Source organism: Bos grunniens, chromosome 9 (assembly GCF_055505025.1).
Source record: "Bos grunniens cultivar Pamir isolate PY7600 chromosome 9, Bosgru_T2T1.0, whole genome shotgun sequence".
NCBI classification, from domain to species: domain Eukaryota; kingdom Metazoa; phylum Chordata; class Mammalia; order Artiodactyla; family Bovidae; genus Bos; species Bos grunniens.
Window position 1 is genome coordinate 40,516,436 of NC_141173.1, and position 26,725 is coordinate 40,543,160.

General features: G+C 38.8%; 1 protein-coding gene across 11 annotated transcripts in view; it reads left to right on the forward strand.

The window, feature by feature from the left end:
* CDK19 (cyclin dependent kinase 19) overlaps window positions 1-26,725 on the forward strand; it is a 170,319-nt gene that overhangs the window by 114,970 nt on the left and 28,624 nt on the right. For 10 of the 11 annotated variants that reach the window (XM_086317317.1, XM_086317312.1, XM_086317314.1 and 7 more), the window contains 2 exons: window positions 1,561-1,671; window positions 3,089-3,229. In XM_086317317.1, coding sequence (XP_086173443.1) covers window positions 1,561-1,671; window positions 3,089-3,229 — 252 coding nt within the window. Of the gene's footprint in view, window positions 1-1,560; window positions 1,672-3,088; window positions 3,230-17,611; window positions 17,634-26,725 lie in introns of those variants that run through there. The other variant, XM_086317318.1, reaches the window with a different exon arrangement.

The window sequence follows — 26,725 nt, forward strand, 5'->3', positions numbered from 1 at the left end:
CACCAAGCAACTAAAAAAAGTTCCTTCTAGGAGGGAGGCCAGCCTGTGGTCCCTTGGGGAAGGAGTGGTGATGAGGCATTTCAATGTGTTTCCTTTAACGTACATTTGATTTTTGAACTGTGTAGATGTATTACCTATTCGAAATAATGTTTAAACATGGAACTTAAGGTGGATTCACTGTAGAGAGATCAGTAATTTGTAGTCACAAAAAACCCTAATTTTTTAGAGGTGTTGATTAAATACTGCTACATGTGACATACCCTCCCCCAGACAGATGGAGTCCAGGGTTCAGGGGTCTGTGCCAGTGTTTGGTGTTTTGGGAGCTTGGTTTAGGTACAGAAGTGTTTTACCTTCCTTTCCCCTGCGGGCAGGAAAGAGGACATACTCTGGGTAGACATTTAATAAAGTCAAACTCTCTAATATTTTTCTCTGCCTCGTTGATCTGTTTGTATGTCTGTCTTCCCTTCTACATTGTGGGAACAGATGACAAGGACTTTAGCTGAACTGGAAAAAGCATGGACTTTGGAATCAGGCAGAACTATTTAAATCCAAAGCTCTTCTCTTTCTAATGTTTGACTTTGGTCAAGTTATTTTTTTACACTGAACCCGAGCTTCTGTGTGCATCATAGGGTTGTTGGAAGGATTAAGTGAGAGAAAAAACAGGTACATGCAATCACCTTGCGCATAGAAATTATTCAGTAGGAGCTTTGTCCCCTCTTCCTTTGTGTATTTTCCACGGAGCTTTACATTTAAAAGGCGTTTGAAGTGTTTAACAAATTGAGTGTGTTTATACCTATTAAGTCTGAACCCTGGTTAAGGACGGTGTGAGGCGGGCATATTTAGAAGACTTCCACCTTGAACAGCTAATGTTATTGTTGATAAACATTTTATCAAGCAACTGCCTGTTATGGGCCAAGAACTAAGTTTTCACTTGCTGATATGGTCTGTCTTTCCTTCTTCTTATCAGAGTCCAGCTTGAAGCTTTCTGCTTTGTGAAAGGCCTAGTCGTTTCTCTGTTTATAGGACCTCTTTTTCATACCAGTTTTATCAGTGGGTTTGAGACTCATTCTTTTACGCTCAGTACTCTTCTGTAAAACCTGTCTCATGTTCTCGGCATGGGTAAGTTAGGGATTGTTAAATATCTTTCTGCCTTTTGTCAAATTGAGCACATACTATGCTGGAGTGGATATAAACAGTATTCCTGCTTCCCTAGCAGCCTTTCCTCTAGTTTAAAAAAAAAAAATTACACACATGCCAAAATACACTTCATTATTTAGCAATATGATATTACTTTTGTTTACTATTTTACATCTTACCATGTAAAAGGATCCCGTTTTCCAAACATACATATTACAGAGAAAGGATTGGAAAGAGATGTACCAAGATGTGGACAGAGTTTATCTCTAAGTTATGGTATTTGGGTGATGGTGTTGCTTTTTTTTTTTTTTAACGCTAGTTATCTGGATTGTCTAAATTTTCAAAAATTTCACTTTGAAGTTATGGGAAGTACATTATTCTCTGCTAACAGAATACTGACCCTTCTCTTCCTCTTGCCTTCAGCTTTTGCGAGAATTGAAGCATCCTAATGTGATCGCCCTGCAGAAGGTGTTCCTTTCTCACAGTGACAGGAAGGTGTGGCTGCTGTTTGATTATGCAGAACATGATTTATGGGTAAGTCTAAACTCACTTTATTTTTAGGATAATAATTTTATATAGGTATGAAGAATAAATGTATGTGCTCCATACTGCTAATGTACAGAAAGGAAAACTTGCTCTGTTGACCATAGTTTCAAAATAAATATGCTAAAGGTAAATTTTGATTTAAAAGAATTAGAGCAATAAACATTAACATCCTGTTTTATAGTATTTGTCACATTCAGAAATTTCACTTCAAAAAATGTTCCTGAGTGGGAGATTGTAGTTTTAGGTAATGAATGGCAGTTTCCTAATATGTTCTAGGGAAATTACTTTCTTTTGCACTGTACACATATTTAACTGTTCATATTTAACAGTCATGTGCTTGTGAATAGTTTTCCTCTCTAAGTGAAGGTCCTGTCTTGCAGCATTTTGCCATTTAAAATTCACCCCACCAAATAAATATGTACAGGTCTGCAAATATTAGGGTTTTTTTTTTTTAAACAATATATAAAAGAAGCCAAAAATTCTAATTTCACATGTTTAAAATTAGGAATCAAGTCATTTAAACATTTTATCCCAGGACCTCCCAAAAGTAAAAAACAAATTCAAACTTGGCGGTAAGTTCAAACTTTGGATAATTAAATTTTGATTCAATAGAATGTGGTTTGTCATTTTTATAAATTATAACTCTTTTCAAGAATAACTTTAACAGACTAATAGGTCTTGAAAGAAATTTCCTTATAGCAGATATTGACAAGAACCTCTTCTGTCACGGATATCTAGTACCCATGTTGGCATGTTTTGGGCAAATGTTGGATGGAGATGGAGGTGGATGTGGGATTGCAGGGGGCAGATGGAATTTCTTTCCCTTCCACAATATACCATGTGTACATAAAAATTTGGATATGATGATTCAGTTTATATTTATTTCAATGCAATTGAATTCCCCATTTTTCTCTTCCTGCTTGTGTCTAGTGATTTGCTATTTACTATTGACTACTAAGACTATATCCTAATTTCATTATGTAAGGTGGAACTTTCCAATAATTCTGATATACATGCAGTCAGTAATGTTACCCAAATGCACTAAGTACTAACTTTATTTTATAGAACAGTAAAGATTTACAGAGTTTTTTTCCCTTTCTGTCAGTAGAGAATACAATTAATGCTATTTTAAGGCAGGTTTTAAATTATAAACCCTTTTTACTTCTTGGTTTTACTTAATGCAGATCTTAATGGTTTCAGTAAGTCATCACAACAACCACATTAATAATCTCACATTCACCCTCAATATAGATTCTGTTTTGGTTTGAGCTTATTATTTATTTTTCTTTGTGTTATTATTGGCCCTTAATACGTAATCTTAAAATGTACTTATTGCAGCCTTTATTGTGTTTTGTTGACATAGGCAAAGACTATGTTACTCTAATACATATTTTCTAATTTTTAGCATATTATTAAGTTTCACCGTGCATCAAAAGCAAATAAAAAGCCCATGCAGTTGCCAAGATCTATGGTTAAATCATTACTTTACCAGATTCTTGATGGGATCCATTACCTCCATGCAAATTGGGTGCTTCACAGAGATCTGGTAAGTATGTTTCTTTTAAATTGATCAATGTTTTCTTCTCTCCTTATAAAAATAACTTTTCTTCTTGGTACAGTTATGATGAACATTAATTATAGAAAAATTTGAAAATGCACATAAGCAAAAAGAAGGAAATAAAAATCACCCATAAGCCTATGATCAAAAGATTACCATTATTAACTTTTAGTGTATGTTCTTTCCTTGCATTGACACACAACTGTAAAATGTCAATGTGGTTTTTAACAAATGACCTGCATAATCTTCATGAGATGGCTGTATGTAAAACAAATACCTTTTAATCCATTTGTTTTTCATAATTTTGCTTACTGTTAGTAAAAATGTTAATAATTAAAGACCGAGTTCGTATTGTTTTCAAAGCTAAACTGAAATAATGACATTGCATCCAGTAAGTAGAATTAAGTAAATGAATAAATCTAACAGGGGAAATATACTTATTAGGCGTATTAACCACAATTCAAATATTTGATTTTACTTTTTTACTCAGCACACACATAACAAAAATTTATTAACATCAAATTATATGTTACACATCTTTTCATTGTTATCTAAATTTAGTTTATGTTGATGAAATTCTTTTGTTTGTTCTTAAGAAATATGGGTGCTGAATAGCTGTAATACCCATGAGTTTCTAGTTGGAAGTTTTATTTTGCTTAGGCTTTTGGAGATTCTAGGGATATAGTAGGGATAAATCTAAGTCGACTCAGTTCTTATAATTGAGAGGAAGTATTTATTATAGAAAGGAATGGTACCTTGTCACTTAGACCTAGTCTTCTGACTTGAGCATCTCGTGATATGGCATTTAAGTTAAATTGGGGCCAAATGGCAGCACAGAGCTGCATTTACCATTTCAACAGAAGCATTTCACCTCATAATTTTAAACTGAGGTTCTCATTGCGTTCCACGTATCTGCTTTACTATTACCTGTGAATCAGCATGTATGAAAATAATTCTTGGGTACATGAAGTTCTAGGTCAAACCCTCCTTCATAAATGGTTTTAGATTTTAATTTGCTACTTAATATAGCCTATGTGAGTTATATTTTTGAGGTCATATTCACGTTTGAATCATTTATCAGAATCCTTTGCTGAAGATTAATCTCAACTCTTTTTTCATAAAATTGTATATTTCTTCTAAATAGGATGTGGTGTTAGTGTGTTAGTCGCTCAGTCCTGTCCAACTCTTGGCAGCCCCATGAACTGTAGCTTTAATGAAGATTAATCTCAACTCTTTTTTCATAAAATTTTATATTTTTTCTAAATAGGATAGTTCAACACATTTTATTTGTGATGGCACTACCTGCATATCCAGTAGTACTAAAACCTGATTTCGCCAGGATTCAGTTTTCACCCACCCAAACTTGCTGCTGCTTTAATGTCCTCTATCCTGGTGACTCAGATGGTAAAGAATCTGCCCACAATGCAGGAGATCCGGGTTCGATCCCTGCATTGGGAAGATCCCCTGGAGAAGGAAAGGCTACGCGGTCCAGTCTTCTTGCCTGGAGAGTTTCATAGACCGAGGAGCCTAGTGGGCTACAGTCCATGGGGTTGCAGAGTCAGACACACTGAGCGACTAATACTTACAGACATCCTGGTGATGGCACAACCCTCCTTCTAGCCTAGAAACTTCTTTTACCACTTGCAGGCCCTTGTACTCCACATCTGGAACGTCTCTGGTCCTGCCAGTCTCCCCACTGAAATCTCTCTTCCATTCCTCTGTTTCCATTCCTAGTGCCTCATTCCTAGTTCAGGCCTTTACTATCCTTTTCTCGTGGGATGGTGCTAGCCTCTTGTCTCCTTGTCAACCATCCTTTTCCCTTCCAGTCCACTGTAGACCTTTAGAATAATTACTCAGTCCCTGCTCAGGAACTTTGAAACAGTTCCTCACTGCTTAGAGACTAAAGCTCTCATTCCTTTTTTGGCTTCTGAGGTCTTGTCAGGTATACCTATAGCTGCCTTTAAAATTTTTCTCCGATATCCCTATAATCTCTCACATGCAGTATACGGTTGAACTACTGATTATTCTTTAGATCCTCCTGAGATTTCCTGCCTCAGTGGCATTTATTTCTCTTGTCTTAAAACACTTTACCCTGTCTCTACATATTCAGATATTACCTGTTCTTCAGAACTTGCACAAATGTTAAACTTATCCTCATATCCATCCCTACTTGAAAATAATCTGTCCTCCTTGTTGGTTACTGTTATACTCCATCTTTGCTCCTCTTCTGGCATTTGTCTGTTAGCACTATAGTAATTTATATAGATGTCTAGAAGATGTTCTAGGCCATAAAGTTATTGAGAGAGTGGGGTCAGTGGTTCATTTTGGTATACTACTGCTCCGGTATACAGTAGATACTGAGTGAAAATTTCCTTCGGAGAAGGCAATGGCACCCCACTCCAGTACTCTTGCCTGGAAAATCCCATGGACAGAGGAGCCTGGTAGGCTGCAGTCCATGGGGTCGCTAAGAGTCGGATGCGACTGAGCAACTTCACTTTCACTTTTCACTTTCATGCATTGGAGAAGAAAATGGCAACCCACTCCAGTATTCTTGCCTGGAGAATCCCAGGGACAGAGGAGCCTAGTGGGCTGCCATCTATGGGGTTGCACAGAGTCGGACATGACTGAAGTGACTTAGCAGCAGCACCAAATATTTCCTTAATGAATGAGTATCAGTAAGAATATTGATTATTACAGCATGTTTTTTTATTTCCTTGTATTAATATGTGCAAAGCATGGACTGGTGAGGACAGTACAAACATAACTATATCAAGACCTTCTTAGGAATTTAGTTTGAGAGAAGAAATATAACATGTACGCAAACAATTATACTACAAGACAGATGAGAGAGATTGTGATCATGGCAATGTGAGAAGTACAGACTAAATGCTACTCAAGGTTAAAAGAGGTTCTGAATGGGGGGATAAGGGAAAGCTTCAGAGGGTGCCATTTAGAATTTAAAGAGAGATTTGGGAGACGAGGGTAACCTGATGGAGTGTTGGATGTGACATTTCTGCGGGGAGAAAGCACTTGAATTATCTCAGAAAGAATGTGTATTTCTGTCAGGTTCAGAAATGGATAAGCTGAATTAGGGTAGTATGAAGTCAGGCTAGGAAGATAGGAGTTGGAGCCTGATTGAGGAAGCCCCTAAATATCAGGCTAGGGAGTTCGTTTGTTTTTAAGTACTGAAAGTTTGTAAGCAACAGAATTAAGGGTTTTTTTCCTGATTAAATTATTATTCCCTATTAAAGAAGCCACCACTGATTATTATTACCTCTTACATAGCATGGACTAGATACACACACACACACATACATATATATACATACATATACACTCAATATATATATTATATATATTAGTGAATTATAGTTGATTTGCAGTGTTAATTTCTGCTGTACAACAAGGTGATTCAGCTACACATACACTTTTTTTTAGTATTCTTTTCCTTTATGGTTTATCATGGGATATTGAATATGTTCCCTGTGCTGTAGGACCTTATTGTTTATCCGTTTTACGTAGACTAGCTTTCATCTGCTAACCCCAGCCTCCCATTCCATCCTTCCCCCAACCCTCTTCCCCTTGGCAACCACAAGTCTGTTCTGTATGTCTGTGAAACTGCTTTCGTTTCATAGTTAGGTTCATTTGTTTCATATTTTAGATTCTACATACAAGGGATATAATGCTGTGTTTGTCTTTCTCTTTCTGACTTAATTTCACTTAGTATGATAGCCTCTAGTGGCATCCATGTTGCTGCAGATGGCATTGGTGTTTCCTTTTTTATGGCTGAGTGGTATTCCATTGTATATATGTGCCGCATCTTATCTATCTCTTCTTGTCAGTGGGCTTTTAGGTTGTTTCCATGTCTTGGCTGTTGTGAATAGTGCTGCTGTGAACATAGGTGTGCATATATCTTTTTGAATTACAGTTTTGTCTGGATATATATCCAGGAATATATCCAGACAAAACTGTAATTTCCAGAAGTTGGATTGCTGGGTCATATGATAACACTATTTTCAGTTTTTAAGGAATCTCCATACTGTTTTCCATAGTAACTGCACCAACTCACATTCCCACCAACAGTGTAGGAGGATTCCCTTTTCTCTGCATCCTCTTCAGCATTTGTTATTTGTAGGCTTTTTAATCATGGCCATTCTGACTGGTATGAGATGGTACCTCACTGTAGTTTTGATTTGCATTTCTCTAATAATTAGAGATGTGAAGCCTCTTTTCATGTGCCATTGTGCCATTATTGGCTGTCTGTATTAGCATGGACACAGTATTGAATTCGTGTTCTGAATGTGGTTCTGACCGAGTATAATATTTGTTTATATTTTACCTGTACAGTCCCCTAGTGCCTCTCCTCCTTAAATAAGTAACTCTAACAAGATTTGAAGCTTTAAACCAGTAAGAATAGAGTCTTTGGTAGCCTCCTTAGTTCTTTCACTGATTGTGAGGCCTGCTATCTGGACCATATTGTTGTACTGTCATGGTTTTGCCAAAAAATTTTCTGGAATAGATTTAAAACCATATGTTTACTTTATAGATACATTCTGCAGTAGATATAGAAATATGAATATGGTTAAAAGGGATATGATGGAGACTTTTGAAAAACTGTTTTTTTGTATGAGCTTAAGAGTAGAGTTGCAGTTTTAGTCAATGAGTAGGTTTTTTAAATGCTTCATTTCCTACTACTGTAGGAAATTTGGGTTTATACTGTTAGTCACAACTGTTTCAGAGTGTGTACCATCTCTAAATTTTAATTTTGTGTGAGAAATGTAGGAAATTCATACAATTAAAAGTGTTAGAGTAAATATAAAACTGCAGTGTAAAGGTATATCTCAACAAATTAAAAAAGTAAATAAAAACCAGTGTTTTGGACTTCACACATAGAAGTACATCAATGGGGTTGATGTTTTTCATTGTGATTGAGTGCATATCTGGAAAAATAATTATGTCATTTGGGTCCTAGAATGTAATACAGAAATAGAGAATTTAAATAAAGTCATCAAAAGTGTTACTTACATTGAGAAATTGTTTTAAAAGGAAAGGAGAAAAGGAGCTAAATGTATTCAACTTAGCAAAGAGACAGTAAAATAGAGACATAAGTCTATAAATATTTGGAAGTTGTAAACACCAAGGGAGGAAAGATGTATTTTAATTTTACAACAGGATATTGCCAAGAGTAAGAAGATGAACTATAGGATGACTCATTTTTATGACATTATTATTCTGGTAGCCTGGAAGAATGCCAGGATATAGTTTATCTTTTTATCAAAATTATGAACTTCTTGAGAGCAAGAATCAGATCTCACTAATTTTTGTATTCCTAGTGTTGGCGTAATGTTTGTACTCATAAGTTACTTGAATTTTAGCAAAGCATCTGGCAATTGCACATTATTCTTTAGCAAAGGTAGAGAAATGTGGGCTAAATGGTAGTATTGTTAAGTGGATTTATGGCTCCTTTGTTACAGAATCTTGCTACTGGATCAGCGGCATAAACTGAACTATAAGTTAAACTTTTTTTTTCCCTTCATATCTCTGTGCTTAGCAGATGATAAATGCTAGGTCTTTATTAAATGAAGGATTTGAATGAATGCTCTAGGGTTCTAACCCTAGCTCTGTCTTTTAAAAAATATGGCAGTTCCATTGCAAAATTCTAACTTGAGTTTTATATGGTAATTATTCTTCACAATAGTGGGCTAGTAGTGGGTCATTTGAAGTTCACAGGCACAAATAGCTAGTATATGGTATGCAAACATGGTACGTGCAAGTTTTTGTGAGATCCAGTTGGAGAAAATAATTTTACATCCTGTAATCTTTAGAGTTTTATTATTAACTAACCATCTATGGAACAGTTTTGGATTGGTATAAAGTTACTTCCGTTTCAGACCTAGAAAGTGAAAGTATTACTCGCTCAGTCGTGTCCAACTCTTTGTGACCCCGTGGACTGAAGCCCACCAGGCTCCTCTGTCAGTTAAATTCTCCAGGGAAGAATACTGGAGTGGGTCGCCATTCCCTTCTCCAGGGGATCTTCCTGACCCAGGGATCAAACCTGGGTCTCCTGCATTGTAGGCAGCTTCTTTATCATCTTGAACTACCAGTAGGCTCGGTTATAGCCCTGAAGACATTTATTCTATTAGAGTCACAGTTTTCTTAAGTTAATCGTGAAAGTGACAGCTCATTATTTTTGCTGTATTCTGTTCATTACAAGTCACTAGGCATAGCCCATGTTTGTCCTCCCTGGTGGCTTGGTAGTAGAGAACCCACCTGCCAATGCAGGAGACACGGGTTCAATCCCTAGGTTGGAAAGATTCCTTGGAGGAGGAAATGACTACCTACTCTGGTATTCTTACCTGGGAAATCCCATGGACAGAGGAGCCTGACGGGCTACAGTCTATGGGGTTGCAAAAGAGCTGGACATGACTTGGCAGCTGAGGACACAGGCACAGCCATATTCAACAGGAACAGCTACATAAGAGTGTGTGTACCGGGGGTGGGGATGATTGGAAACTATGTCTGAAGCTGCCTACCGTAGGTCTGAGAGACTTTTAAATGATGTTTGGATCCTGTTATTGTCCTTTTTATTTAGTTAAAATACAGTAAAGAAAATGCAAAAAGTCCCCTCCTTTCATATACAGCCTCTTCCATGTATAAAAGCTACTTGCGTAGTAAGAATTTCAGGATAGTTCTAGTTCTAAAGAGTAGTGAAACATTATAAAGTACCAATTATTCCTTCCCTCTTCCATTCTTCAGTGATTTACTTGCAGAATTTGGTATACATTCCTTACTTTTGCCCTCCTCGCCTCTCCCATCACTCTTTCCCCACCCTGCTATTAGATCACAAGTTTAATCCACGTAAACCTAGAGGGTGTGTGCAACTGAGATCCAGGATTTTTCACTTTGAACATACTGAGAGGTTCTTTCTTTGTTATGCAGTCTGAGGCATATTCTTATCACTAATATTAGTACCTATTATTATGTTTGTTTTTCTTTTTCACTCATTTATGTAAAGCAATAGCAAAAATGCAAGGAAAAACTTAAATGATGAAAAAACATTGTTTTCCAAGGTTGTTCATGCTGTTGAGTTCTACCAACTAGCTGACAAGCAGTAAAAGGACAGCGTGAAATATAGTCCTTTAGCCAAAAAGAGCATTTGAAGACTCTTTAGGAACATCATTACAGGAAAGTGCTATATATGAAATCAAAGATGTCTTTCTGTTTTCTACTCAACTGGAAAAAAAGTGCTGTGCTGTTCTTCTTTGTGAAAGTTTGATTAAAATATTAAATGCTTGGTTGTTGGAGAACTGTCTAGAAAATCTCTCTGTGCCTCACAGCTTCTCTTTGTATCTTGTGTGACAAGGAGATGCATCAAAGTCTTTAATTTTGCCTATGCTAAACAGGGCCCAATAAGGGAAATGTTTATACTCCAAAGAAACCCTTAAAATCTTACTGTCGCCATCATTTCAGCATTTTGTAGGCATTTTGATAATGTTTTAGAGTTTTAGCTTTGGTCTTATGGTATGGGAGCTTTGAGATCCTAGATTTTAAAAAAAAATTATTTCTAAGATGGTTAATCTTGCTCCTCAAGCCTTAGTTTATTCATTTGTGAAATGGCAGTGATAGGTGCTTTACATGGCTGTTGAGTCTGTAGTGTTAGCTCTAGAGTTCCTGAATTCCTGATTTTCTGAAGAAGCTTCTTCCGTACATTCTTCTGAATATCATCAGCAATCCAGTATTGCCCTTGCTTTTAACTGCTTTCTTCTCTGGAATTCCTTTAGCCTGATGCTCTTCCTAGTCCCTTCTGGTTTACAGAGTAGAGCCCTACTATAAATATGTGAAACATGCTTCTTGGTATTTAAAAAAAAAGGTAGGCCATGTTTCATCTGGTTTATATTTAAATATTGCTAATATTTTTTGCCAAGTCTTGTATTTAAGAATACAAGAAACTTGCTTAAATGAGATCAAAGTTAGTGTTTCACATAACTTTTCATTCAAACAATTCCATGTTAATCAAATGACTATTATTTTTCATTTGATTTATTAAGAATTGTGACAGAAAGTAGTATTTATTTTAATATGATTTAATCACCCTAATTTCTTTCAGAATGCAGAGCTAACAATGAAAAAAGTTAAATGTGGCCTGTTTATTCTAACCTGTAATTTTAGGTGATTCTGGATAGTCACAGATCTTGTCACACTGAAGATTCACACTAGGGCTTTTGTGGGTGACCTTTGATTCCTTAGAGCTAGTCCTCCACGGTCAGTGGCTCAGCTGCTCCTGACGGCAGTCTGAAGGCCTTTGACTGTGGTGACGCCATCTGTGTGCAGTGACTCCTGTCCTGCTCCCTCTGTACAGCCCTTGTGAAGATAGGTAAGGGAATGTTTCTTACAATACTCTGGATCCTGCCACATATATTTCACAAATGTAAGAAGAGATTATTGAAGTGCTTTCTAGATGTGGGGCTGCAATTCATTTTGGCATGTCAGTTTTTCCATCATCCATACCCATAGCCTAGTCACTGGAGTTTCCAGCAGAGTCCCGTACATCTTTCGGTTTGAGTGAGAGCATAATGCTCTACCATCTGTTGCACAGGCAGGTGATACATACTAAGAATCACACTTCTTAGAAGGTCAGCTTCAAAGGGGACATGGTTTGACTCTCAGTGGCCTGTGGGTCAAGATTCTTTTGATGATCGCTGAGTTCAGTATAGTTTTATTGCCTACACTCACAAACACATGATATAGAAGGTTATTTGCCAAGTTAACTTCATAGTCCCTAAAAGAGTATATAGTCAAGATATCTTCCACAGTGACGGCCATGGCAGAAACTGGTGAGGAACCAGGGCATACAGAAGGAGCCGCAGTACTTTGAGTCCTATGTTTAAAACTGAAGAATTAATTCAGGCATACTGTTTTATTAATTTTATTGAAGTAGAATTTGTATACAATAAAATGCACCCATTTTAATTACAAATTGATGAATTAGGACAAATATATATACTGCCACGGGCATTCTTTTTTTTATTATTTTTTTATTGAAGTATAATTGGCTTGCAACACTCCATTGGTTCTAGGTACACAACATAATGATTTGATATTTCTATACATCACAAAATGATCACAATAAGTCAATAGCAAATTTAGGGCAGTTTTCAAAGACCAAAGTCACCATACAAAGTTATTATAAAATGTTGACTGTATTCCCCATGATTTACTTTCATTCCCATGACTTATTTGTTTTGTGACTGGAAGTTTGTGCCTCTTAATCTCCCTCACCTATTTCACTCATCCCCTCCCACCCCTCCCCTCTGGAAGCCACCCGTTTGTTCTCTGTGTCTCGGAGTTTGTTTCTGTTTTGTTATGTTTGTTCATTTGTTTTGCTTTTCATATTCCATATATAAATGAAATCATTTTGTATTTGTCTTTGATTTACTTCACTTAGCATAATACCTTCCAGGTTCACTGATATTGTTGGAAATGCAAGATTTTATTCTTTTTTGTGACTTGAGTAATATTCCATGGTTTGTGCGTGTGTACACCACATCTTCTTTATCCGTGTATCAGTGGACACTTAGGTTGCTTCTATATCTTGGCTATTATAAATAATGCTGCACTGAACATAGGGGTGCTGATATCTTTCTGAATTACTGTTTTTGTTTTTTTCTGAAAAAATACCTAGGAATGGAACTGCTGGATTGTATGCTATGCTAAGTCACTTCAGTCGTGTCCGACTCTGTGCGACCCCAGAGATGGCAGCCCACCAGGCTCCCCCGTCCCTGGGATTCTCCAGGCAAGAACACTGGAGTGGGTTGCCATTTACTTCTCCAGTGCATGAAAGTGAAAAGTAGAAGTGAAATCACTCAGTCATATCCAACTCTTAGCGACCCATGGACTGCAGCCTACCAGGTTCCTCTGTCCATGGGATTTTCCAGGCAAGAGTACTGGAGTGGGTTGCCATTGCCTTCTCTGGCTGGATTGTAAGAGATGTAGGTTCAATCCCTGGGTCCAGAAGATCCCCTGGAAGAGTCCATGGCAGCCCACTCCAGTATTCTTGCCTGGAGAATCCCCTGGACAGAGGAACCTGACAGGCTGCAATCCACAGAGTTGCAAGGAATTGGACACAACTGAAGTGACTTAGCACACACGCATGCAGATACCAAAGAAGGGCCTGATCATTTAGCTGTGAAAGATTTAAAGACCCAATAGTGGGTGGGAACAACAGGGGTTAGCAAATGACATTTACCTCTTAAGTCAGTGGCAAATTCAGGGTAGCTCTCAAAGACCAAAGTAAACTAAAGGTTTTAGTTTAATACAGCACAATAAACATTATTAAGAGCTATTTGCACCTGATATTATGGATTGAACAGATACAGATGCTCTCATTAGGTAGGTCACTTCCAAGCCTTCAGATCTTGACTTTGGTCAAGACTAGACTCTTGAGAGGCAACTGAGACTATGCTTCCAAATAAAATTAAACTCAGTGCATTAGTTTCCTATTACTGCTGTAACAAATTGCCACAAATTTAGTGGCTTAAGACACACAAAGTTTCTTAGAGTTAAGAAATCCAAAATGGGTCTCACTGAACTAATAATCAAGGTGTTGGCAAGGCTTTGTTTCTTTGTGGAGATCCTAGGGAAGAATCTGCTTTCTTGCCTTTCCTGTCCTCTTGAGATCACCTGCATTCTTTGATCTTGGTTTACTGCCTTTTAGCTTTGAAACCAGCAATGGCTGGTCGAGTCCTTTTCATTGCTTCACTCTGATGCTGATTCTCCCCTGCTTTCCACATTTAAGGATTATTGTGATTCCATTGGGCTCACCTGAGCAACCTTATTCTATTTGCTACCTTAATTCCTTTTTGCCATGTGGTATAACATAGTTACAGGCTTCTGGAATTAAGACGTGGACATCTTTGGGGGTGAGGGCAGGCCACCATTCTGCCCACCGCAGGCAATATCACAGCTCATTTGGGGTGTTTCATCTAGAGCAAGGGTTCAACAGCTGCTGTCAGAACTGCCCCATGCAAAGGGCATCTTCACCTTCTGATCTGTGAGGAAGAGCGAAGAACAAGGATCATTAATTTATTCATTCTTGCTACCTACCATGCAACTCTCACAAGTATTTGTTTTGGTCCTTGTGTTGTAGATGTGGGGAATACAGTGGTGTGCAAAATGAACAAGAAAGGTTCCTAAACTTGATTTTAGACTAGGAGGGAAATAGACATTAAACAGTCACATGACTAAATATATGATAATTTGAAAAAAACCTGTGGTAAGTTCAATAAAGGAAAAGATCAAAGTGCTGTGAGAGGATTTAAGGTGTGAACTGACCTAATCCAGGAGGTCAGAAAGTCTTCTTTGAAACTGGTGTTTGAGCTGAGCTGGAAAGGATGAGGTAGGAGTTGAGTGGTTGTGTGGCATGTGCAAAAGCCCCTGCCCACCACTGACATTCTATTTGAGCAGCACTGTAGGATGATTCAGGGCTTCCCTGGGGGCTCAGATGGTAAAGAATCCACCTGCAGTGCAGAAGACCTGGCTTTGATTCTTGAGTTGGGAAGATCCCCTGGAGAAGGGAATGGCAACCCACTCCAGTACTCTTACCTGGAGAATTCCCTGGTCTGAGAAGCCTGGCGGGTTATAGTCCATGAGTTTCGAAAGAGTCGGACACAACTGAGTGACTGACACACACACACATACAGGATGATTCCGATCCCTTGTTGGGAATGGCAGTATCTTCATCAAGAGGGGATCTTACATTTAAGGACTGATGGTTCATTTCACTAGGAGATTACTTATGATGGTTATTTTGTGTGATTATATTTTTACCTAAGTACCATCAGAGTAGAAGTCTTTTCTTGGTGAGCGCTGCAAGCCAATTAAGTATTGTTCATTTGCCATGTGTGCTTTTGTTCTCATAAGCTTGGCCTAGAGCGCACCACTGAGAGACTTGGGTTCTAATCCTGGGTCTGCCACTGTGTGGACAGTGAACTTAGTTGAGGTTGGAGGTTTTGTTTGTTTGTTTGTTTTCTTTGCATTTCTTCATGAGTAAACTGAGAGGGCTCAGCTTCTTAATTTCTACCTCTGACATTCTTAATTTCTCAAGGTAATAAGACTGAATTCTTTGATTTGAATATGAATGTCACAAATGTAAAAAGAAAACTACTTTCTACCAGTGTTGCTTCTCTGCAGATGGATTGTAGTAGTTAATAAATAGGATAGCATCTGAATGTCTTTGTGGCTTTATTTCCTGGCCTTGCTGTCAATGTGGAATATATCTTGATTATACACTGTTGGTGACCTTGAAGTTACTTAGGTAAATAGCCTTCTGGATACATGTGTTTGTCTTGCATTAAGCTTTTTATAAAGGCTGCTTTTTATTGGTTCTTGTTAGAGAAAAGAAAACCTTATCTCTGCTGTTCAGGCCTGTGACCACTCCTAAAAGGCAAAGACAAAGAAGTGCATTGTTCACTGTCTTGCAGTGCTGGGTTGGCAGCTGTTTACCATGAATACCAAGGTTTAATTAACAAGGATGCCCGTTACCTCTAGACCATTTTAAAGTAAAATGAAATTAATCATAGCATTTAATATTATAGACTGCTCCCATTTTAAGACAGCCTGCATCTTGTTATAAATACATAGTTTCTAACTGGGAAGGAATTTTTGCTTAGAAGTGGCACTTTAAATTGTGGTTAGGTTCTCTTGAATACAAAGGCCTATTTAACCCACAATACACTGAAAGTATGACACTTACAGAATTATGGAACCTAATGCCATTTTCCTGGATTTCTGTGGGAGAAGTACCGGTTTTTAGATTTAGAGTATTTGCTTTATAAACACATTTCATCCTTCTAAGGTGTTCCAGACAGTAGGCTGGGCACTGAGACTACAGGCACAGATGAAATATAGTCCCTTTCCTAATGAATGCATGGGGGTAGGGGGAGATACACATAAATGGATAATCATAAAGGAAATTTCTTTTAAAAAAGAAATTATAAGGTATATTCAGGGATCAGCTATGTACAAGATGCTGAGAGCACAAAAGAATACATAACCAGGGGCTCTCCTGGAGGACTCACACTGAGCTGAATCTGAAACGATGAGGAGAAATTTATAAGAATGAACTGGGGGGCCGTGGGTGGGGAGAGCATTCCAGGCAGAGGGGACAGCATGAATAAGGGCATGGGGTAAGAAACTGTTAGTCACTCAGTCGTGTCTGACTCTTTGTGACCCCATGGACTGGGGCCCGCCAAGCTTCTCCATCCATGGGATTTTCCAGGTAAGAAGACTGGAGTGGGTTGCCATTTCCTTCTCCAGGGGTAAGAAACTGGGAGCACTTTAATATTACTGGTGCAAAACAAGAAGTAGTGAAAGAGGAGGAAGGAGAGAGAAGTGGGCACCAGATTACAGTAGACTTAAAAATTTTTTTTTTTTAGGCTGTGCTGGGTTTTCATTGCTGCACGGGCTTTTCTCTAACTTGGGGGAGAGAAACTACTTTCTAGTTGCCATCTGCAGGCTTCTCATCGCAGTGGCGTCTTTTGTTGTGGAGCATGGGCCCTAGGGGGCTACATAGGTAGCGTTAGTGGTCAAGAGCCCACCTGCCAGGAAGGGGTCAGGAAGATCCCCTGGAGGAGGGCATGGCAACCCACTCCAGTATTCTTGCCTGGAGAATCCCATGGACAGAGGAGCATGGCAGGCTACAGTTCATGGAGTCACAAAGAGTCAGACACAACTGAAGCAACTCAGCACGCACGCATGCACGCCCAGGTTCCAGATGCTGGGGCTTCAGTAGTTGTGGTTCCTGGGCTCTAGGGCACAGCCCCAGTGGTTATGGTGCACAGGCTTAGTTGCTCTGGGGCATGTGGAGTCTTCCCAGATCAGGGATTGAACCTGTGTCTCCTGTTTTAGCAGGCAGGTTCTTTACCACCGATAGAGAAGAGAAGGAAGTGCATGAAGGACAGATGTGGTGGTTTAGTCATTAACTCGTGTCTGACTCTTTGCTACCCCATGGACTGAAGGCCACTCTGACCATGGGATTTCCCAGGCAAGAATACTGGAGTGGGTTGCCACTTCCTTCTCTAGGGGATCTTCCCAACCCAGGGATTGAATCTAGGTCTCCTGTATTGCAGGCAGATTGGGGATGCTAATAATAGATCATGTGTGTGTGCTCAGTCCTGTCCAGCTCTTTGCGACCCCACGGACTGTAGCCTACCAGGTTCCTCTGTCCATGGGATTTTCCAGACAAGAATACTGGAGCAGGTTGTCATTTGCTTCCCAAGGGGATCTTCCTGACCCAGGGATCTAACCTACATCTCCTGCGTTGCAGGTGGATTCTTTACCACTGAGCCACCAGGGAAGCCCAGAGAGGAGGAGATAGTAGATAAATCTTTAGGAGGTAAGATAATCAAACCTGAGGACTGATTAGATTTGAGGAATAAAGGACAGGTGCTCAGACTTCTGTTTTTGTTGACTGAGTGACTGAGAAGGGGATACCATCAGAGAGGTAGGGAAAATTCAGTTTGAACATGTTGAATCTGAGATGGTTGTGGAGATGACCAGCATACAGCTGACATATCTCTAGATATATAGGGACTCAGAGGAATAGATTTTGGAATCATTGGCCATGAGTGATTATTGAAACCCTGGAATAAAGTAAAATTAGGACTTAAAATGTGTGTTCAGAAGTGAGCTTGGCATATTTCAGGGTAAGTGTTAATTCTAGTTTCTTACAGTTTCCTTTAAAATGTAGAACTTGCCTATCAAAGGACCATGATTACTGACCATTGGCAATTTTCACTCATTCATTTATTTGTTCATTCATCCAGCAAATCAACAGATACATAAAGTGGTGACAGAAATATCTTCCCTGCTTTTTAGGAGGTTGCAGTCACAATAATCAGATACTCTATATTTTTAAAACAATTACTATCAAGTTATTTTAAAGGGTAAATGTATGATAAGACTGATGCTACTAGCAATTGAGTGTTATATTTCAGAAAAAAAGCATTTTTTTGCCCTGTTTGTTGCAACACAGAATCTTGTTTGTTCAAGGTGAACAATGGAGAACAGTGTAAACAAAGGAACATAAACTGAGGATTTTCTCCTGGGAACGTACTTCTGTATCAGATGTGACGAGAGTCGCGCCACTTCTGTATTTAAAGAAAAGAATAGTTGTAGCCACTAATATTAGGCTAGCACTGTTCATTGTTCAGAAACTAGTCTGATTGATATCTGATTGGTTTTTCCTGTCATTCAGGATTGTAGACAATTGTGTTTGTGTTTTTCTGTCTTCTTTATTGGTACTGATGAGAGTCATCTTGTGGGTTTCTTATTTTTGTTCCAAATGTCCTGGGGTAGGGAATGTAAAGCAAATTAATAGGATAAATTGTATATTGTTAGGCTGTTCTATTCATGATGTGCCAATTAACTGAAATAAACTTAAGCCTGTGAAAAACAATTGATTCTATAAAAGGAAAAAACCTATCTAAGATACACGTAAAACATCATGAATGTACATTCAACAATTAACTAAATTCTTGTAAAATGCAGATATTTCAAGAAAAATTTCTGAGTAATCATATGGTTTATCTCATTATTTCCCTGACTTTTGCCTCTTAAATACAATTTAACTAAAATGAACCTTGCAGCCTTGATTTGTCTATCCAATTTTATTGCTGATAAGTTAAATACGAGGTTTCCAACTCCTGCCATTTTTACTGTTTCTATGGTAACTAAAGTGTGCAAACCCAGCAGTATCACTTTCTTTCACAGCTGGCATTTTGTGTTCACAGTAAGAAGAGGGGTTTTAGTACAGCATCGTCTGTGTTAATTGGAATGTAACTAGGTCAGGACCGTTTTGGTATCCTCTTTCCATTCTTTCAGGTTTATGTGTGGGGGTGTGTGCATGAGCTGCAGTTTCCTTTGTTTTTTTTTTTTAATAGCATATACCTTCAGTTAATTAATCACTGTCAAAGTTAGTCTTTTAAAAATTCAGCATAATATCTGTAAACACACCTGAGTGTGGAATCTTGAGGGTTAGATGGAGTTGTTCCGAGACGTGCCCCCAGCCCTGTATTTCTTGAGTAATTCTCCTAAAAAAAAAACCCAGGGAAATTGATGTGAAAATGCTTTGAAAAGTTAAAAGCATCTTATTTTTGTTTTCTTATCCATTATGATTTATGACAGGATATTGAAGATCGTTCCCTAGGTTAAATGCATTTTCATGGGTGATCACATTATTTTGTTGTTATTTTCAAACATCAAATATCTTATGACCTTAACAATTAGTTACCTATTCTAAAGGGGATAGTTAATCCCAGTTAAGAGGTGTGCATTTCAAAATGATTCCCTCTGCGATTCCAGATTTTAACTTGACTACAGGAACCCTTCTCTGTGGATACTGCCCAAACTCTGGGTTTCTTAGCCTGTACAAAAGAGCTGACAGTCACTGCTCTCCCAAACCATGTCACCACTTCTGCCCTCATCTCAGGCTCTATCTACATGGAGATCCCACACTCACAGCTTCTCTGGGCTTCCAACAGACGTGTCAAAATCATTCTCTACTGACTTCAGAACTCGCTAGATCCTTGTCTCTCTCTCCTTATCCTCATTCCACTGTGCTGCTCCTGTTCGTATTCCCTGTTTCCGTATAGCACAACTACAGAACTTCTAACCAGAGTTAGCTAACAGTGATCAAGACTGGCTTCCTGGTTTTCTCCCATTCAGCAGCTCATAATCTACTTTCATTTCGTCTTTTTTTTTTTTTTGACTGCACCGCAGGGCATGTGGTGTGGGGTCTTAGTTCTCTCATGAGGAATTGAACCCATGTCCCCTGCAGTGCCTAGTCTTAACCACTGGATCGCCATTTTCATTTCTTATGTGAAACAATTTTTGTTCCTTTGTCACATACTTTGTATTTTTATCTTTCCTCTTTATTTTTTTTTTTTAAAGGATTTAAGCTCAAATTTTAGGAACTGCAAATAATGTAACAAATGGTACATAAATACTTGATACTTTTACAATTTTAAAAACTGTTATATCCCAGAGATTGCCATTCTCACTAAGGCCTTGAAAAATGTACTCTAAATCTCCCTTTACTGGGCATTCCACACTTTCACTACTGAGGGCCCAGATTCAATCCCTGGTTAGGGAACTAAGGTCCTGCATGCCACAGAGCATGGCAAAAAAAAAACACCAAACCTAAATTTGCCTTTGCCTGTTTCCCGCTTATTTGGGTCTCATTTACTGCAGCTACCTTCTGTAAATGCACAGACATTATTTTTTCTAAGTCACCAATGACCTTCTGATTGTCTCTAAGTTGCCTCTTCTCAGCTTGCATTCTGCTGTTCCTGAAGACCATCTTTTCCTTTTTAAGCTCTTAGCTTCTAGAAGCCTATGCTACCTTTGTTTTCTTACCTTGGATGCTCCTTCACTAGTTCTTTTATTGGCTCTTGTTCTTCTACCCTTTATTCCTCTCAGCATTATTTTTTTTTCTTATTAAAAATACTTCTTCTCTAATTACAAATACCAAAACATACAAAGTCAAACATTATGGAAATATATAATATAGTAGAAAATAACAATCTCTCCAAACCCTGCCATCAGAGATTGAACAGGACACACATATATCAGTTCAGTTCAGGCGCTCAGTTGCATCTGACTCTTTGCAACCCCATGGACTGCAGCACGCCAGGCTTCCCTGTCCATCACCAACTCCCGGAGTTTACTCATACTCATGTCCATTGAGTCGGTGATGCCAGCCAACTATCTCATCCTCTGTCGTCCCCTTCTCCTCCTGCCTTCGATCTTTCCCAGTATCAGGGTCTTTTCAAATGAGTCAGTTCGTCGCATCGAGTGGCCAAAGTATTGGAGTTTCAGCTTCAGCATCAGTCCTTCCAATGAATGTTCAGGGTTGATTTCCTTTAGGATGGACTGGTTGGATTTCCTTGCAGTCTAAGAGATTCTCAAAAGTCTTCTCCAGCAGCACAGTTCAAAAGCATCAATTCTTCGGCACTCAGCTTTCTTCACAGTCCAACTCTCACATCCATACATGACCACAGGAAAAACCATAGTCTTGACTAGACGGACCTTTGTTAGCAAAGTAATGTCTCTGCTTTTGAATATGCTATCTAGGTTGGTCATAACTTTCCTTCCAAGGAGTAAGTGTCTTCTAATTTCATGGCTGCAGTCACCATCTGCAGTGATTTTGGTATCCAGAAAAATAAAGTGTGACACTGTTTCCACTGTTTCTCTATTTCCCATGAAATGATGGGACCAGATGCCATGATCTTCATTTTCTGAGTGTTGAGCTTTAAGCCAATTTTTTCACTCTCCACTTTCACTTTCATCAAGAGGCTTTTTAGTTCCTCTTCACTTTCTGCCATAGGGTGGTGTCATCTGCATATCTGAGGTTATTGATATTTCTCCCAGCAATCTTGATTCCAGCTTGTACTTCTTCCAGCCCAGCGTTTCTCATGATGTACTCTGCATAGAAGTTAAATAAGCAGGGTGACAATATACAGCCTTGATATACTCCTTTTCCTTTTTGGAACCCGTCTGTTGTTCCATGTCCAGTTCAAACTGTTGCTTCCTGACCTGCATACAGGTTTCTAAGGAGGCAGGTCAGGGGGTCTGGTATACCCGTCTCTTTCAGACTTATCCACAGTTTATTGTGATCACACAGTCAAAGGCTTTGGCATAATAAAGCAGAAGTAGATGTTTTTCTGGAACTCTCTTGCTTTTTCTATGATCCAGTGGATGTTGGCAATTTGATCTCTGGTTCCTCTGCCTTTTCTAAAACCAGCTTGAACATCTGGAAGCTCACGGTTCACATACTGTTGAAGCCTGGCTTGGAGAATTTTGAGCATTACTCTATTAGTGTTTGAGATGAGTGAGATTGTGTGGTGGTTTGAGCCTTTTTTTTTGGCATTGCCTTTCTTTGGGATTGGAATGAAAACTGACCAGTCCTGTGGCCATGAGTTTTCCAAATTTGCTGGCATGCTGAGTGCAGCACTTTCACAGCATCATCTTTCAGGATTTGGAATAGCTCAACTGGAATTCCATCACCTCCACTAGCTTTGTTCGTAGTGATGCTTCTAAGGCCCACTTGACTTTGCGTTCTGGGATGTCTGGCTCTAGGTTAGTGATCACACCATCGAGATTATCTGGGTCATGAAGATCTTTTTTGTATAGTTCTTCTGTGTATTCTTGCTACCTCTTCTTAATATCTTCTGCTTCTGTTAGATCCATACCATTTCTGTCCTTTATTGTGCCCATCTCTGCATGAAATGTTCCCTTGGTATCTCTAATTTTCTTGAAGAGCTCTCTATTGTTTTCCTCTCTTTGTACTGATCTCTGAGGAATGCTTTCTTATCTCTCCTTGCTATTCTTTGGAACTCTGCATTTCAGATGGGTACATCTTTCCTTTTCTCCTTTGCTTTTTGCTTCTCTTCTTTTCACAGCTATTTGTAAGGCCTCCTCAGACAGCCATTTTGCTTTTTTGCATTTCTTTTTCTTGGGGATGGTCTTGATCCCTGTCTCCTGTACAATGTCACGAACCTCCATCCATAGTTCTTCAGGCACTCTGTCTATCAGATCTAATCCCTGGAATCTATTTCTTACTTCCACTGTATAATTTTAAGGGATTTGATTTAGGTCATACTTGGTCTAGTGGTTTTCCCTACTTTCTTCAGTTCAGTTCAGTTGTTCAGTCATGTCTGACTCTTTACAACCCCATAGACTGCAGCATGCCAGGCCTCTCTGTCCATCGCCAACTCCTGGAGTTTACTCAGATTCATGTCCATTGAGTCGGTGATGCCATCCACCATCTCATCCTCTGTTGTCCCTCTCCTCCCACCTTCAATCCTTCCCAGCATTAGGGTCTTTTCAAATGATTCAACTCTTCACATCATATGGCCAAAGTATTGGAGTTAGTTTCAGCATCAGTCCTTCAAATGAATATTTAGGACTGATTTCCTTTAGGATGGACTGGTTGTATCTCCTTGCAGTCCAAATGACTCTTTAAGAGTCCTCCAACACCACAGTTCAAAAGCATCAATTTTTTGGCACTCAGCTTGCTTTATAGTCTGACTCTCACATCCATACATGACTATTGGAAAAACCACAGTTTTGACTATTTAAGTCTGAATTTAGCAATAAGGAGTTCATGATCTGAGCCACAGTCAGCTCCAAATCTTGTTTTTGCTGACTATAGAGCTTCTCCATCTTTGGCTGCAAAGAATGTAATCAGTCTGATTTCGGTATTGACCATCTGGTGATGTCCATGTGAAGAGTCTTCTCTTATGTTGTTGGAAGAGAGTGTTTGCTATGACCCGTTCTCTTGGCAAAACTCTTATTAGCCTTTGCCCTGCTTCATTCTGTATTCCAAGGCCAAATTTGCCTGTTACTCCAGATGTTTCTTGACTTCCTACTTTTGCATTCCAGTCCCCTAGGACATCTTTTTTTGGTGTTCTAGAAGGTCTTGTAGGTCTTAATAGAACTGTTCAACTTCAGCTTCTTCTGCGTTACTGGTCGGGGCATAGACTTGGATTACTGTTATATTGAATGGTTTGCCTTGGAAATGAACAGAGATCATTCTGTCGTTTTTGAGACTGCAGCCAAGTACTTTGCTTTGGACTCTTGTTGACTGTGATGGCTACTTCATTTCTTCTAAGGGATTCTTGCCCACAGTAATAGATATAATGGGCATCTGAGTTAAATTCATCCATTCCAGTTTTTAGTTCGCTGATTCCTAAAATGTCGACATCACTCTTGCCATCTCCTGTTTGACCAGTTCCAATTTGCCTTGATTCATGGACCTAACATTCCAGGTTCCTATGCAATATTGCTCTTTACACACACACATAATAAATCATGCAATTTGTAAAAATTATGGATAAGACAGAAAGATAACAAAATGATGCTTATTCTAGTTATGTAAAACCTAGTCTTTCCACGTCCCCACATTGTGATGGGCAGCTCCCTCTAACCTTTGCCTTACCCCTTCTCTGCTGCTCTTCTCACATGGACTCCAACCACATTGACCCTTTTGCTTTTTCTCCAGTTAGCCAGCCTGCCAGCTCACCAGTGTTTTTCCTGACTGCTCCAAACAACCATGACCTTGGCCTACTGGTAATCTTACTGCAGCCCTCATAACTTTCAGAGCACAGGCCAGACGTGGTCAAGAACCTATCCAGTTCTGGTACCGAAATGACTTGTGCCAAAGCAGAACCATTGGGAAGAGCAGGCCAGCCCTCCCTCGGGCTTCCTTCTGTTTAGAATCATCAGTGCCGTATCACTCTATTCTGCCCAGTACCCACTGTCCTCCCTGGTGTGTCTGCAGTTCACCCGTCTTCAGGCATTGAACTGCTCTTCCCTTATTACTGCACTTCTGTCAGGTCTTATCCCAAATATGACCTTCTCATGGAAGTATTGTCTAAGTAATTTAAAAGAATGCTTGCTAAGTCACTTCAGTCGTGTCCGACTCTGTGTGACCCCATAGACAGCAGCCCACCAGGCTCTCCCATCCCTGGGATTCTCCCCATCCCTGGTGTTCTCCACCCCAGAACACTGGAGTGGGTTGCCATTTCCTTCTCCAATGCATGAAAGTCAAAAGTGAAAGTGAAGTCGCTCAGTCGTGTCTGACCCTCAGCGACCCCATGGACTGCAGCCTTCCAGGCTCCTCCATCCATGGGATTTTCCAGGCAAGAGTACTGGAGTGGGGTGCCATTGCCTTCTCCGAAAGAATGCTTAAGTAATGTTAAAAATAACACCCTTCTAACCCACTGTCATCAGTACCTTATCCCTATTCCTTTACTTTTTGTCTGTATTATCTTAGTGTATGATAAACACAAAAAGAATATTCGACAGATTTGTATGTACCTTATTACATGGTGAAACAGTCGAGAGCCTATCACTTAACCCAGTAACTGGAACATTACCAATAGCTTGTTTCTGTTTTATCTTTTCCCCCTTATCCTGTCCCGCTTCCTCCCAAGAAGTAACAAAACATCCTGAATTTGGAACCTATCATACACCCCTTCAAAAGTAATAGGTTTATCACATTTGTATATATGCCTAGACAGTACATTTTTAAGCTATTTTTTAGCTTTGCTTGGTTTTAAGTTTTATGAAAATGGCATCCTGCTATATATAGTCTTCTGAAATGTGCTTTTTTCCCTTCAACATAGTGCTTCCAAGATCTGAACATTTTTTACCTTTATTTGTAATTCAGTGATTTTCACTGCTATTTTTAAAATTCATTGTGTGACTCTATCACATTTAATTTCTCCATTTTCCTATTAGGTAGAAATTTGGGTTGTGTCCAGATTTTTTTTTTCTTTTTTGAGGATTACAAAATGCACTATGGATATTCTTTAGTGTATCTAAAAAGGGAATTACTCAATTGAAGGGTATGCAATTGTTCAGTTTTGCAAGATGATGCCAAATTGTTTTCCAAAGAAGTTGTACCAGTTTATTCTCCCACCAGCAGTATACTGGAATTTCCCCTGACCTATTTCCTACTCAACTGTTCTTAATTGTTAACCAGTCTGCTAGGTATAATAAAATGGTGTCTCAATAGGATTTTCATTTGCATTTCCCCCATTATTGATACGGTGTGGCATCTTTTCATATGCTTAGTGGTTAAACTGTTTTCTTCTTTTTTAAAATTCCTGTGCAGACATGTTGTCCATTTTTCCCTTATGTTGTTTTTCATCTTGATTTGTAGAAGTTCTTTATTCTGGATACTAAACCTTTGTGGCTGATCCATGTTGCAAATAGTTCTGCCTGTTTGTCTTTTTATTTTCCTGATCTTTGGTGATTGGAAGTTGCTTTAATTGCCAAGTTTATCAGTCCTTCCTTTTATGGTTATTCTTTGTGTCTTGTTTAAGATATTCTTCCCTACTTTAGGGTCAGAAAGATATACTCCAGGTTTTTATTTCCTTCAGTTTTAAAGTTTTGTTTTTCACATTTAATTCCTTAATCCTCCTGAAATTACTGTATATATGGTATGAGGTGAGGATTTGTTTTACTTACTTTTTCCCCATTTGGATAACTTGCTATGCCAGCACTGTTTATTGATTAATTCTTCCATTCGCCACTGATCTGAGGTTCTTATTCTCTCAGTTCTCCATTCTCTCCCATTGATCAGTCTTATCTATCTCTGTAATTAAAACATAATGTTTTAATTACGATAGCTTTAAAATAAATCATGAGCCAGATTCTTCTCTTCATCCCCTCCTTCTAATACCTTGTGAATCTCTTGGCTATTCTTAGCTGTTTGCTCTTCCACATACATTTTAAAATCAGGCTTTCAAGTCCCGCAAGGAAACTCTGATGGAATTTTGATGGAAATTGTATTGAATATATAGATAAGTATGGGAAGAATTGATGTCTTTACTATATTGAGTCTTCTTATGTATAAACATGAGCTCTTAATTTATTTAGAACTTCTTAATGTCATTTAAGATAAGGTTTCAAGGTGTTCTA